General features: G+C 50.1%; 2 protein-coding genes and 1 pseudogene across 4 annotated transcripts; 2 read left to right on the plus strand and 1 right to left on the minus strand.

The window, feature by feature from the left end:
- Positions 1-311: 311 nt before the first annotated feature.
- On the plus strand, positions 312-2,473 carry LOC124243797 (far upstream element-binding protein 2-like; annotated as a pseudogene).
- On the minus strand, positions 2,287-11,679 carry LOC124243919 (retinoic acid early transcript 1E-like). Of its 3 annotated transcripts, none has more exons than XM_046670016.1 (7): positions 11,607-11,679; positions 10,715-10,889; positions 9,817-10,080; positions 9,288-9,560; positions 8,501-8,641; positions 7,995-8,121; positions 2,287-2,505 (listed from the first exon to the last, which is right to left on the minus strand). In XM_046670016.1, the coding sequence occupies exons 2-6, from the start codon at positions 10,791-10,793 to the stop codon at positions 8,036-8,038; spliced, it is 843 nt and encodes a 280-aa protein (XP_046525972.1). In that variant the 5' UTR covers positions 10,794-10,889; positions 11,607-11,679; the 3' UTR covers positions 2,287-2,505; positions 7,995-8,035. The 3 variants fall into 3 exon arrangements, with proteins under 3 accessions (XP_046525972.1, XP_046525974.1, XP_046525975.1); XM_046670018.1 differs by lacking the exon at positions 11,607-11,679 and adding an exon at positions 11,271-11,308; XM_046670019.1 differs by lacking the exon at positions 11,607-11,679 and having other exon boundaries at positions 9,817-10,039; positions 10,715-10,787.
- Positions 10,949-12,593, plus strand: LOC124243798 (uncharacterized). Its single transcript, XM_046669805.1, has 3 exons — positions 10,949-10,953; positions 11,303-12,062; positions 12,427-12,593. The coding sequence occupies exons 1-3, from the start codon at positions 10,949-10,951 to the stop codon at positions 12,439-12,441; spliced, it is 780 nt and encodes a 259-aa protein (XP_046525761.1). The 3' UTR covers positions 12,442-12,593.
- Positions 12,594-13,869: the final 1,276 nt, after the last annotated feature.

Genomic DNA, 13,869 nt, shown 5'->3' on the forward strand with positions numbered 1-13,869 from the left:
GTTTGGAGAAACAAAGGGGTAATTCGGGTTTCTTTCATTCCAGATAAGCCCTTGGGCAATCTGACTCCTGGCATCAACTGCGGCTGGGCACTGGTTATCTGGTGATCATAACTTCCTTGAAGGCGTTCTTTTTCTTCTTCAAAACAAGCTCATAAATCCTTGTGACCCTTGAGTCACCCCTCAGGTTAAACAAGAAAATAGCAGGGGCTCCTGGGTCAGGTAGAGCCAGGCCTTGTTCCCACTTAAGCCTCCTCAGCTTCAGCCTCCACACCAGGCCCAGCCTACAGCTGCAGGCGGGTGCGGTGGAGCCCATGGCACTGGAGGAGGCCCTCTGCCAGGCCTCCTGGGCACAGCAGATGGGGGTGGGTGTGGCGTGCAGTGGCAGCTGCCTAGGCAGGCGCTCAGCTGGGGGTCCCTTGCAGCTGCTTGGTGGGGGTGACCCGGAGATCCACAAGGACGCATTCACTGATGCTGTGCGGCCAGCCCCTCAGATCACAGCCAAAATTGGAGGTGACGCTGCCCCAAGGGTGAATAACAGCACTCCTGGCTTTAGTTTTAGGGGCCAAAAGAGGCAGTTAGAAGACGGGGAGCAACTGGAGAGCAAGAAACTCACTTCCCAGGGAAACTCCATCAGTGCTCAACTTGGACCCACCCATCTCCCCCCAGGACATCAATGACAGAAGAGTACAGGGTCCCAGACCAGGGTGGGACTAATCATTGGCAGAGGAGGCGAACAAATCAACAGAATCCATGAGGATTCAGGCTGGAAACTCTCGGTTGGCTACCCTAGTGAGGTGTCCTTGACAGGAGCCCCAGAATCTCTCCAGAAAGATGACGCTGGATGACATCATCTCTCAAGGGTCATGGAGGCCCCCAAGACAGTTCCACAACAATGCCAAAGGCCACCAGAACAGCACGCTGCAGGAGATTATGAGCCCTGTGTGGAAGGCTGGCCTGGTCATCACTTCAGGAGCAAGCTGGAGTGATGGTGATTTTCATTCAAGAGGGTTCCCAGCACACAAATGTGGACAAACCTCTCCGGATCATCCGGATCTTTACAAAGGTCAGCAAGCCTGTGAGATAGTGATGGACAACCTCTGGGAGCATGACCAGGGCGGCTTTGGGGACCAGAATGACCGGATCTTGGATGGGCGGGGCGTTGATGTGCCAGTGCGAAGGCATTCTTTCGACGTGGCCATCGGCCAGAGCAGAGAGACGATCAAGAAGATCCAGAACGACGCCAGTGGGCGGATGCAGTTGAAACAAGATGACTGGACGGGTCCTGAGAAGATAACTCACCTAAGGGGGCTCCCCGGACGGGTGCCAGCATGCAGTGCCGACCTTCGACGACCTCCTCCAAAGCCTCGGGAGCGGTCCCCCAGACCCTTCAGGGGTCCCAGCATACCCCAGGGCGCCAGGGCCGCGGAAGGGGCCAGGGCAACTGGGGCCTGCCTGGCGGGGAAACGACCTTCTCCATGCCCGCTCACGAGAGCGGGCTGATCATTGGCCGAGGTGGCGAGAACGCACAAGCCCTAAACCAGCAGACAGGTGCCTTGGTAGGGATCTCCCGGCAGCTGCCGCCCAGCCGGGACCCCAGCTTCAAACTGTTCATCATCCGGGGCTCACCCCAGCAGAATGAGTGCGCCAAGCAGCTCATCGAGGAGAAGAGTGAGGGTCCCTTCTGCCTGGGGGCACCAGGCCCTGCCGGACCCATGTGGTCCTTCAACCCCGGGCCCTTCAATCAGGGCCCGCCCGGGCTGGGCTGGGGGCTCCCCTCCTCACCAGTACCCACCCCAGAGCTGGGGCAATACCTACCCCCTGTGGCAACCACCTGCTCCTCATCACCCAAAGAAAACCGCTGCAGCCACTGCAGATCCTAATCCAGCCGCGGCCGCCTGCTACTCACACCACCAGCAGCCCCAGGGCCCCGCGCCCCCACCCGCTGGCCAATTGGATGACACTGAGGCCTGGAAAGGGAAGAGTATCACAAAGATGGGCCAGCAGCCCCAGCAGCCCCAGCAGCCCGGAGCGGGACGACACGAAGGCCCGGGACTCCAGGAAGCGAGCTCAAGAGGCCGCCCGAGGGAGTCCGAGCGCGTCCGCAGGCGCCCGGCCGGACTGCAGCGCCGCCTGGACCGCATGCCGCAGACGGCGAGCCGCTCCCTGGGGATGCGCCCCGGGACCCAGCCTCCAGCCCCACGGCCGGGCAGCAGCAGGCTCAGGGAATCGAATGAAAGGGACCTCCTTCATCTATGAAAATCTTTTATTACTTTTCCATTTGGTTTTGTTTGGGGTCTTTTTTTGTTTTTTTTCTCCGTTTGGCGACAGAGCGACGGCTGCCATGGCGGGTGCGGGGGAGCCCCGCTGTGAGCGGCCCCGAGGTCGCAGCGCCGGGGACTCGGGGCTCTGGCTCACTCGCTCATTCTGTCTCACGTGTTTTTTCTTCTTCCAAAATTGGGATCTTTCATGTTGAGCCAGCCAAAGAAGGTAGCGAGAACTAAATCTCTGCAAAAAAAAATATATAAATAAATAAAAATAAAAACAAAAAGCAAAACAAAACCTATAAAGTTATTTATATGTGTGTGTGTGTGTGTGTGTGTGTGTGTGTGTGTGTGTGTACAATCTCTATACCTCCCCCAGCCTTCCTGAAACTGCCTTTTTCAGGGGAAAGCAATTCATTTTCTCCCTACCACCCTCGACCTTCTTGGTGTCTTTAAAATAAACTTTTAAAAAGAAAACGGCAAATTAAGATTAACTTCATCTACGTCTGCATTGGGAACAAGGTGAAAAGGTAATCACGTTCTTACTGAATGTTTACAGAGACCCTCAGGTACCGGCTTCGGATGGAGAGGACTGTAATTAAAAAGCCCTTGTTAGATTCCTCTCTATTATCTATCAGACCCCGTTTATATTACACTGTATTGTCTCACCGTATTAGCTCCTTCCTGGAACAGACTTTCTATCTTAAATGCTCTTAGGCAGTTGGGGGAAAGGTCAAAGTTTCTTTCAGAGTCTTTTGACCTTAAAAATAAGGCAAAGTGACACATTTTGGGGTGGCAAATTCTGATCCCTCACACTGGACACCTTTGATAATGTCTGTCTAGTTTTCTCTTGGTGCTGGAACAAATTACCACAAACTTAGTATCTTAAAATGATACAAATTTAATATCTGACAGTTCTGTAGGTTATGCTTGGCCATTCTTAAGGGTTTTTTTTGTGCACATTGCCAAAATGTCCTCCAGACCCAGTTTTTACTCCTGCCAACTAAAGAGCCTCCATGCTCTGCCAAGCTGAGGATTCACATTACATAGCATTTGGTCAATTTTGAAATTGTTTGAAATTTTTTAAATTAAAAACTCACTCATTTCCTCAGCAGTTCTATCTCTAGCAATTAATTCTGCAAGTACACTCACACCAGTTTGGAAAAATATACATACAGATGGTCATTGCAGGATTTTTTGCAAAAGCAATAGCTGGAAACATCCTACAGCTGGACAAGCAGAGGGCTGGTTCAGTAACTTTTGGTAGAATCCTGCCATGGAATACCTTGCATTTGTGTATCTGCTCGCTACATCACCAAGTGACACACGCAAGAGGTAGCAGCGTATGTATAGTAAACCCCATTTGTTAAAAATATACATACTCTCCTTGCTCTTATTAAGGTAAAATTGCATTTCCATAACCTATATTAAGTTTGTTTTTCCATTCACTGATGGAAAAAATACATTTGAAAAACCACAATGGCAGAAAGGACTGGTTTGCAAGTTCCTCTGTTTTCAGAAACTCTTACATTTATGCAAACAGACATTGCAAAGGAAACAAAGTGAGATGAGATCTGGCAAAGCTGGACGGTGTGGTAGGATAATGGAGAAGAAGGTAAAATACAACCAGTCTATTTAAAAACCAAACAAATGAGGTTTTTTTTCCTGGTAATTTTTTAAAGTATTAAAATTTTATCCAAATCTGCTATGAGGATGAAAGAAAAGGTGACAACAAGAAAAAATATTTCCATGTCTCTTTTACTTTAGATAGGAGTTCAGAGCTTTCTTTTAAAATATAAGCTACTATAAGGACAAAGAAAATAGTTCGAAGTTATAGCAAACGTGTCTAAGATATAACAAAGTTATGATAAAGTTAATCAAAGTTATGATAATCAACTTTATCAAACTTTGATAATCAAATTTTATCAGAGTTATGATAAAGCTAATTTATATACCAGGACTCACGAAATGGAGGCCACCCCAGTGGCCCCACCCAGGCACAAATCTAAACCCATCAGTCTGCACCAACAGGAAACACCTTACTGTCAAGGAAACCTAACACACCAATCACAGCCTTCAACTCAGCTTTGGCTTACCTGACCCTGGAAAGCTGGACCTGAGAGCCCTGCAAGGAATCCCTGACCTCCTACCCAACCACGCCCTGTTTCCACGTTGCCTCTTCTGACCCCTATAAACTCACTCTTGCCCCAAATCCCTCAGAAACAGTGCTCCTTGCTGGTGAAGCACTGTACTCTCAGTCTATTGAGTAAAGGACATCAAACTTATTAAAAATTGTATTATTTTTGTCACTGGACACTTTCATTTGGTCAGACAACATACTTTGCATGAGTTCAATCCTTTGTATTTGTTGAAATTTATTTTAAGGTCCAGAAATAACCAATCTTGTTCCCTGTGCATTTGAAAACAATGTATTTTCTGCTGTTATAGGTGGAGTGTCCTATAAATGTCAGTGAAATCAAGTTGGTCTTTTATATCTATACTGATTTTTTTGTTAACTTAGTCTATCAACTACTGAGAAAGGGGTGTCGAAGTCTCCAATTACAGCTGTGCATTTGTCTATTTCTCCTTTCAGTGTTTGTTTTATATACAGTGAAACTTTCTTATTCGGTGCATACAAATTTAGGATTGTTGCATCTTCTTGGTAAATTGATCTCTTTATCATTGAATAATGACCATCTGCATGCCTGGTGATATTTTATTTGGAAGTCTACTGTCTGATATTTATTAATACAGTGCTCTAGCTTCCTTTTGTTATTATTTGCATGTTTATTCTTTTCCTTTTAACTTAGCTATATTTTATGTATAAAGTGGGTTTCTTCTGCACAGGATAGAGTTGGGTCTTGACTTTTTACCTAATCCAACAATCTCTGGCTTTTACTTATGGTGTTTAGGTCACTAACATTTACTACGACTATTGAAATGGTGAGATTTAAGTATATAGTCTTACTGGTCTTTTCTGTTAGTCCCACTTGTTCTTTGTTCTTCTTTTTCTGCCTTCTTTTGGGTTGAGTAATTTGTTATGATTTTGTTTGATCTCCACGATTGATTTATTAGTTAAAACCTCTTTAGAAAGTTTTGGTAGTTACCCTAGAGGCAGACCAGAAGCAGGCATGCCCTGGTGACTAGGTAACTAGTTGGTGGGGGAGGGAACAGTAGAGAGATAAAGAGATGCTGGGAGGAGTGATGGCTAAGGGAGGTGGGTGGGAATTGCCTGTGTCTGTCCCAGACTGACTCCCAGAGAGAAAACACCAAGGAAGCCCCCTCTCCTGCTCACTCCCTCACCCTTCCTCTTCCACCCTGTTCATTTACATGTCAGTCCATCATTTTCTCCCAATATCCCAAGAATTCCCAGGCTGTTATTTGCAATCATCTTGTGAGGCCTTAGCAGATATCGACACCTTTAATTTTTTATCTCATGGGTGTTAATTTGCTAAAGTTGCCGTACCAAAGTTCCACTAAAAGGGTTCTGCACCCAATTCCACCAGTGTGGGGGAGGAGGGCTCCCACACCAACAAGCAATGCTCCAATAACCAGTGGAGTGTCCTACAATTTCGCTCAATTCTGACACTGTCTACCCAGAAACAGCATCAGATCGCACAGGTTTCCAGGTCAGCCTTACAAGACTGCCTCACCCTCCACTTCAGATGCCAGTGGGAAGTCCAGATTGTCACTTGTGCTTCTGACCAACCAGCTATAGATGGGAGCTTCCAATGACCCCTCCTTGAGTTCGATTACTTTTCTAGAATAGCTCACAGAACTCAGAGAAACATCTTACTTACTAAATCACTAGTTTATTATAAAAGGATATAACTGAGGAACAGTCAGATGGAAGAGATGCACAGGGCAAGGGAGGGAAAAGGGCACGGAGCTTCCATGCCCTCTCCCAGAGCACCGGTCTCCCACACCTCCACCGACCCAGAAGCTCTCAAAACCCCACCCTTTTGCGTTTTATGGAGGCTTCATTACAAAGGTACGATTGATTCAATCATTGGCCATTTGTGATTGATTCCATCTCTAGCCCTTTTCCCCTCCCCTGAGGTTGGTGGGCAGGACTGAAAGTTCCAACCCTCTAATGACATGGTTGGTTTTTCTGGTGACCAGCTCTCATCCTTAGTGTGGTCCAAAAGCCACCTCATTAACATAAGAATCCTGTGAGCAGAGCTGCACCCACCATGTAGACTGGCCCCACCCAAGTCTAGGTAGATACATTCCCTGTACCTGCGGCCACCATACCACCCACCACATGGACACTTTCTGGGCAGCGGTCCTTGTCTGACTCAGTCCTATTTGCTAAGCCTGTTTGGACACTATTATGTGGTAGGGTAACTTTTCACTTCAGGGCCCAGTCTTAAAATAGAGACTGACTGAACCTTGGTTAAGCAATTAAAAGGGTGGAATCATTTCTTACATCAGTAACATTGCTCCTCGTTGAATCACAGTTGGAGGTTATTTTTGTCATCAGAGGGAATCTTAACTTTGGACTCCACAGAGAGCCCCAGGAATGTAACTTAACCTCAGAGCTGCCAACTTTTCTAAAGTGCTCTCCTGAAACATCTGAGGTCTGCCTTGGCCAACCTGGAGAGGACACTATGAGGATGCTGCAAGCAACGGAAGAAAGAAATGAATTCTTAGTATTAGGGAGGTGATGGAAAAAGAGGACTAGCTGGTGGAAGTCTGGCACTGTGTCTGGCATATAACGGCTCTCTCTGTCTCTGTCTCTGTCTGTGTTTCTGTCTGTGTCTCTTTTTTTCTGTCTGTCTGTCTCTATATATATGTGTGAGTGTATGTCTGATTCTCCCCAGACAAAAGGGTATAATGTATTTATAATTTAATTCCTCTTTGAGTATATTCTTGCAAGAGAGAACTCCCAGTTTGTCAAGACATGAATGAAAACCGAAACCTCTACTTGTAAAATTTTTGAAACATTTTTTTTTGTTGAAATGTAACATCCCTACAAATCTTTAATAATCAGATTGATGTATTTTTAAAAATTGAATCCACCTGCCAGATCAAGTTATGGATCATTACTCAAGATATCCACTATTCTGACTTCTGTTACCAAAGATCAATTTTGTCTGTTTCTGAAATTTCTATAAATGCAACCATAGAGTATATATTCTCTGTGTATGACCTTTCCCCCTCAACATCCTATCTATAAGAGCCATCCAGGTTCTGCATAGCAGTTTATTCTTTACGGATTTCCATACAGTGCTCCATTTGTAAATGTTTCATCCTTTATTTATCCTTTCTACTCTGCCAGGCACCATATGCCATGTTAACACGTTGACAGATAAGTTAATTCACACGTCATTTCAACCTGTGACTCTGTACCTTTGTGTTATGACATCTGGTCAGTCAGCATAGCTGACTTGTGGTTTCTCTGTAGCAATAATTTATCTGTACATTTGAGTGTGAGCACACAGACACATCTCATTAAACCAAAATAAATATATTCCTAACTATTCTTCCTCTTAACTGAATAAAACAATGTCAGCAGTGGCTCCAGTTCCACCTGCCACAGAGGGAAGTCTGATGGAAAGAGGGTCAGAGTAAAATGGGCTGTCCTAATAATTGTCAGCAAATATCCTACTTTTGCAAATTTCTCAAAATGACCCTGTCAGCACATTGCGAGGCCCCTTCTAGGGCAGGAGAGGAGCTCGTGCAAGTGAAGGGTCCTGGAGCTGAGCTTCACCAGCTTCCTGGAAAACTCACCTCTGAGTAGAAGATTGCATATCAGATTGGCAGCCAGACTGTCAACAAGAGTCATGTTGTGCCACCAAAGGTTGGTCTAATGTCACCTCCTCATGGCCCAGAGAAGAAGCTTCAGATGATGGATCGGCTGTTACAATACCAGAGAAATTGTTGAGCTAAATCATGCTATCCTCAATGAGCAAGGAAACTTTTCATTGAGGGTCTGGGGACCTTGGGTTAGATCACTAGAAGATGACAACCCCACCCCAGGCCTTCTGGATCTCAGTCCCTGCCCCACGCAGGAGTAGATTCTTGGTCTGCCTGTCCCCTCACTGCACTGTTGCGCTGCCTATACCAGGCTCTGCCACCCAACGACAGAGCAATCCCCAGCCCTGCAGTGAAAGTGCATGGTCTCTATGTAGAGATGGAGCAGTGGACAAGGGCTGCGGTGAGACCGTGGCTCGCCTCTCCCCAGTCCTTACCAGACTACATCCTCCCCAAGAGCCAGATGCCAGCCTTCTTCTCACCTTCCCTGGTACTTCTTCTCATCGTAGGTTTCATGATGATCGTGCCAATTACGACTGAGCCGATGAAGATGGAAAGGATGATCCCAGCAATTATCCACATACATGAAGACGGGTAGGTATCTGGGGCCTTTAATGGTGGTTCTAAAACAAAGAAAAAAGGAAAAGCCCTGTCAAACCTAAGAATACACATACCTTCCTCACACCTACTTTCCCAGGCAGCACATGTCCCCCCATATATTTACTGAATCATTAGGTGACAGCCACTCTACCAGGTCCTGGGGGATAAAGATGAACAGGGGTTGTGGAGCTCATGTTTCTGCTGAGGGAGACAGCAGATGTCCATCTGATCACCATACGGGGTGACATGTTCACTGTGGGTAGGCCTTTTTGAGGATGACAGAATTGGGGTGCTTAGTTCTATCTGGGAAGGTGGTGAAGGCTTCTTAAGAAGGGACATTTTAGCTGGTTAAGAAATAACTAAAACAGAGGGAGAAACGAAGGCCTGGAAGCACAATGATGCAGAGATTTGAGGACCATCTAGCATCCAGAAGGAGTGGATCATTGGTCAATGGGGGGAGGGAGTTCCTGTGTTGAGGGAGGGGGGATGGGAAAGGAGGATGGTGGGAAGTCCTGTGGCAGTCGCTGACTCTCCAGACAGGAAGTCCACCAGAAATCAATCAATCGATCCATCCGTCAGATTTTCAAACACACACACAGACTCACATCCACGCGGGGAGGCAGTAGGCCTCACAGAGAGCTACCCCATCCTCTGCGCCTGCTCAGTTACCTGTGGGCTCCAGCACTTTGTCCCAGTGTTCTAAGAATTCCCTCAGCCAGTGACTGCAGTCTCCTGCTGAGAGCTTCCTGAAATGCTCTGCCAGGTCCTGGCTGTTCTCCCACTCCTCCTGGGTCCCTCTGGCTCCGGGATCAATGACTGTCCAGTTCATGCTCATCGTGTCAAAGATGGCTGTCTGTCCATTGATGCTGAACTGCCAGGACGCAGCAGTGCATTGTTCTGCTTCACGCTGACAAGATAGTTTGACCTGCAGGGTGGGGATACCTGAAACCCCCCACAAAGACATCATCCTGGGCTCTTGAGAGCTTGACCATCTCCCAGGAGGTCAAGTGTGTCTCTGCACATTGAGGGGCCTGTATTCTTTCCTCCGTGACCTGCCCTTTCTTGCCCATTAGATCCACCTCGTCTCTGAGGCTGGACCCCTGCTCAGCTCTGTTAGCCCAGCCCCTTCCCTGCGTGTGCTCTGCTCCTTCCTCTCCTGCTGACTGTCCCCATCTCCCCTCCCCCTTCCCATACTTACCCCTGGTCCTGTTCTTCTCCAGTCTGATGACAGGCAGGACCATCCTGAGCTCTTGCCCCACTTCTCCCAGCGTTTGGGTCAAGTCTGTCCAGGCATTGGTGGCGTTTACCTTCTCCCCCAGGAGACCCAAAGGTCTGAACGTGTTGCTGTCACTGTCATACTGAAGGAAAGGCTTTCTATCCACTGAGCCCTGGACTTCACACCAGGGCTGTCCAGGTCTGGCCTGAGATTTGACAGTGAGGTTGAGGCAAAGAAAGTGAGCATCTGTGAGAGAAAGATGCAGGTGTGGCCCTGGGACTTGCTCTGAAGGGCCGGGCTGCAGGGGGAGAAGTCCCCATCCCAGCCCCCTACATCCTTACTCCTTTCTCACCTTTACCTGCCTCAGGTTTAGAAAATACTTAGATGTGACATCATGATACCATGAGCCCCTCGGGAGTATGTACTGTTACCAGGAGGATTCATGTAACAAATATTTTAAGCAACATCTACCAAGTTCTGAGGTACAAAATGTACAAGACAGTATGTGTTCTCCCAGGGCTTAAAATCTAGCTGAACAGACAGGACTTTCAACAGAAAGGAAAAAAGACACTATGGGACACATGCCAAATTCCTGATGGGTTCTGGGGACTCAGGAAAGGCTTCCTGGAGCAGAAGGTAGGACCTGGCAGGAGAGGGACAGCTGCAACATGTGAGCACAGTACCTGGCGGGGTGCCTGAGGCTGGGGTCCACCCCCAGAACTGGGTGTGAGGAACACCCGGGAGCCACTCTAGCTAAACCACACCCTTGCCATGGTGAGAGCACATGGACAGGCGCTCACCTGCTGAAACCTGGGTGAAGCCCTCCCTTTCCTCCTCTTCTCCCCCTCCCAGCCAGGTCTGGAGATCCCAGGACACTCACCATGGCCCAGAATGTTCCAGGCTTCTATCAGCAGCAGAATCTTCCAAAGAAGACGTGCAGTGTGAGATGGCAGCGACATTTTAGGAGAGTAACTCGCAAAAGTGGCTGGGCGTGTTTATAAACCTTCACCAGTGTGCATCCCCAAATTCTTCACTCCAGGAAAACTGAGGAAGACCTATTGGAAACCAATGGGAAGAACAATTAAACCAAAGGAATATTTTGGAAGTAATCAAAATGCAGTTACTTATTTCAAAGAAAAAATGTGACATAAAAATCAAAATTCACTTTAAGTAACCTCTCTTCCTTCCCTACCCACTGCAAAAACCTCTTCTGCTGTGAGCAAGGCTGCTGGAGGCGAAGCGAGCTCCTCTCCCCACCTTCCACCAAGTGACTTCCTGTCCCTTCTCCTCCTGCCTCTTTGTCCCCCCTCCCTTCCCCCTCCATCATGCCCTGCTCTCTCTCACTTCCTCTCTCCGCTCCTAACCTCTCAAACTCTTTCCTCTCAAATGATTAAGATTCGCTCTCACCAAGTGCACCGGATGTTAAGCAAACTCACTGAGGACAGACAGCACCTGCTCTGTCATAAAGACGGGGTGAGCATGGATTCCAACCATCCTGCTGGAGCCCAGGCCTCAAGAAACCCCAGACGTCATTGCTGGTCTCTGTCCACCTGCCGGCTCCCAGACTCCTCCGAGGGCACCGGACGAGCAAGGTCAGAGCAGAAGGTCTAGGGATTTCTGTCCTCTCCTTCTCCAGAGGCAGCCCCTCCCCCGCCCGGCAACTGGCTCGCAAGCGGCCCCCAGCGCCGGTCGCAGCCTGGTCTCAGGGTCGGGGGCTTCGGGAGGACGAGCCCGGCTCTGGGGCTTCCTCCCCCCGCTCCTCCCCTCCACACCTTCTCCGGGTCCGACGCCGGCGGGCGAGGGGCGCCGTCCTGGACGAGACCTGTCCGCGGTGGTGGCTGCCCGTCTGTCCCGGTCCCGATGGGGCGGGGGCGCCGAGGACCGTCCCCCGGCCGCCGAATCAGTTCTCCGCACGAGGGTCGGGGACGCGGACGCTCCGAGGAGCGATCGCGGCTGCGGCGAAGGGACCGAGGGACTCGCTGCTTCCCTTTCACCAGGTGCTGTTTGCAGATGTCGCGGCGTCTGCAGACTTGAACCACAAGCGAAGTTCTCTGAGCCGGAGCTCGGCGCGGTGCCCTGATCGGCGGGGCGGCGGGAGCGGGACTCGCAGCGGCTGCGCCGAGGCCGCCGGGCGATGCCCCCGCGCTTGGGAACACCGAGGTCCCCGGAGGATCCGGGCCGGGAACAGCCTTGGGGAGACGGGAGCGGGCCCCGCCCGACGGAGCAAGGTGAGGGCACTCTCTCTCTGCTGGGAGATGCGGGTGACGCACAGGTTCCTTCCTCCTGCCAAGCCCCGGGGACTTTAGCGATCCGGGATTGGAGGGTGGGGCAGGCAAAGGACCCACAGAGCGACCTTCCTGTCCGCCCTGCCTTATATGCAGTACCTGCATCCCGCCCCGTGTGTGTCCACCCCCACTTTACTGACACCCCCCACGCTTCCTAACCGTCCGTGCCCTCTTCCCTACCCTCTCTCCGCCCAGTTTCTGCACCCTCTTCTCCGTCATACAGGAGCACACAATCCCCCTCGCTTGGTTCTTTTGGGACCCCCACTCCCAACCTTGTCCCTGCAAGGAGGTGTTCATCCCTTTGTAGGCTGCAGAGGCCTGAAGAGAGTGTAACTGTGTCCTTGGTCAGAGTCTGCAGGCTGAGTCTCTGAGGAGCCGAAACTGAGGAGCTAAAACAGCTCAGCCCTGTTGGCATGGGCGGAGCCTGCCCAGGAGGCCGATGCCCACAGCAGACCCTGGTTGCACCAGCTGACAGCTGTCACCGCAGTCATTCTTAGGTGGAGTTCCTCATAAGTCCAGCTAAAATTAATAATAATAAAAAAATTTTAAGTACATGGCACCAGGCATCCAATTCATTCTTCTGACGGTACTTCACCTTTTTGGAAACGAACTTTCTGGTTATAAATCAAACAAACCTTGCAATGTTGGTGTTCCCCACATGTGGAGGGAGGTGAGGAACACGGGTGTCACTTTTCCCCTCAATCTCTCAGAAAAGCAGCTTGAGGACCAGCCAGGTGGCGCCACGGTTAAGTTTGCAGGTTCCGCTTTGGTGGCCCAGGGTTCCCCAGTTGTCATTCCGGGTGTGCACCTACGTACGCACTGCTTATCAAACCATGCTGTGGCAGGCGTCCCACATATAAAGTAGAGGGAGATGGGCATGGATGTTAGCTCAGGGCCAGTCTTCCTCAGCGAAAAGAGGAGGATTGGCAGCAGATGATAGCTCAGGGCTAATCTTCCTCAAAGAAAGAAAGAAAGTAAGAAAGAAAAGCAGCTGGGAAATGTGAGAGCCAGGCGTCCTCTGTCTTTCCGGTCTGTGGGTCTGTGCAGCTGGCAGCTTCCGTCACGAGGGTGGGGGTGCACGGTCGTTCTCACACGGCTGAGGAGGCTGCACCGCTGCTTCACCAACAGCGTGGGTTTCTGTACCGGCTTTGAGCCTGTGCAGCTCGCTCGCCAGATTCGCCTGTTAGACCCGGGAGAGGGGTCCCAAAGTGCCCTCACGTTTCTTTTCGTGAGGAAGCGTCCTGCCTTTCCTGACCACAGCGGCGGCTGGCTTGTGTGTCAGCCGTGCCTGGGCTCCTTCCGAGAAACGCTTCTGGAACAAGGACCGGACGGCCTCCCTCCGCCGGGCGGGAGGTGAGCTCTGCAGGGACTGTGCGCGCGGACTTGGGATCAGACCGGCTGCCTGCAAACCTCCTTCCGCCAATTCCCCAGCGGGGCGAACGTGGGAAAAGGACTTCATCTGCGACCTCAGCTTCCTCAGCTGTGAAGAGGATCACGCCCTGATAGGGTCCCCCTGGGGGCTGAAAGGGGAAAATGCAGACAAAGCCCTTAGCACCTTGCAGAGCACAAAGGAGCCCTCAGGAGAGGGGACTTCTGCGGTGCGTTCTCAGCACCTGGGGACGTACAGTATCTGTGGGGTCTCTCTGACCAGTAGTGCAACTGAACTGCAGTCAGAAGAGATTTGCTCCCTTGTCTATAAACAAACGAACGAAGAATTGTGAGGCCTTCGCGCGGCGAGGGGCGAGGAGCG

This window comes from Equus quagga, chromosome 8 (genome assembly GCF_021613505.1).
Source record: "Equus quagga isolate Etosha38 chromosome 8, UCLA_HA_Equagga_1.0, whole genome shotgun sequence".
NCBI lineage: Eukaryota > Metazoa > Chordata > Mammalia > Perissodactyla > Equidae > Equus > Equus quagga.

Bases quoted from the DNA above. Each gene is read 5' to 3' on its own strand.
- LOC124243919 (XM_046670016.1), bottom strand. From the start codon at position 10,793: ATGTCGCTGCCATCTCACACTGCACGTCTTCTTTGGAAGATTCTGCTG. The intron at 10,081-10,714 runs GTGAGTGTCCTG...TTTCTCTCACAG, and splicing joins CTGGAACATTCTGGGCCATG to ATGCTCACTTTCTTTGCCTC. The intron at 8,122-8,500 runs GTGAGAAGAAGG...GTATTGTAACAG, and splicing joins GAGAAGAAGTACCAGGGAAG to CCGATCCATCATCTGAAGCT.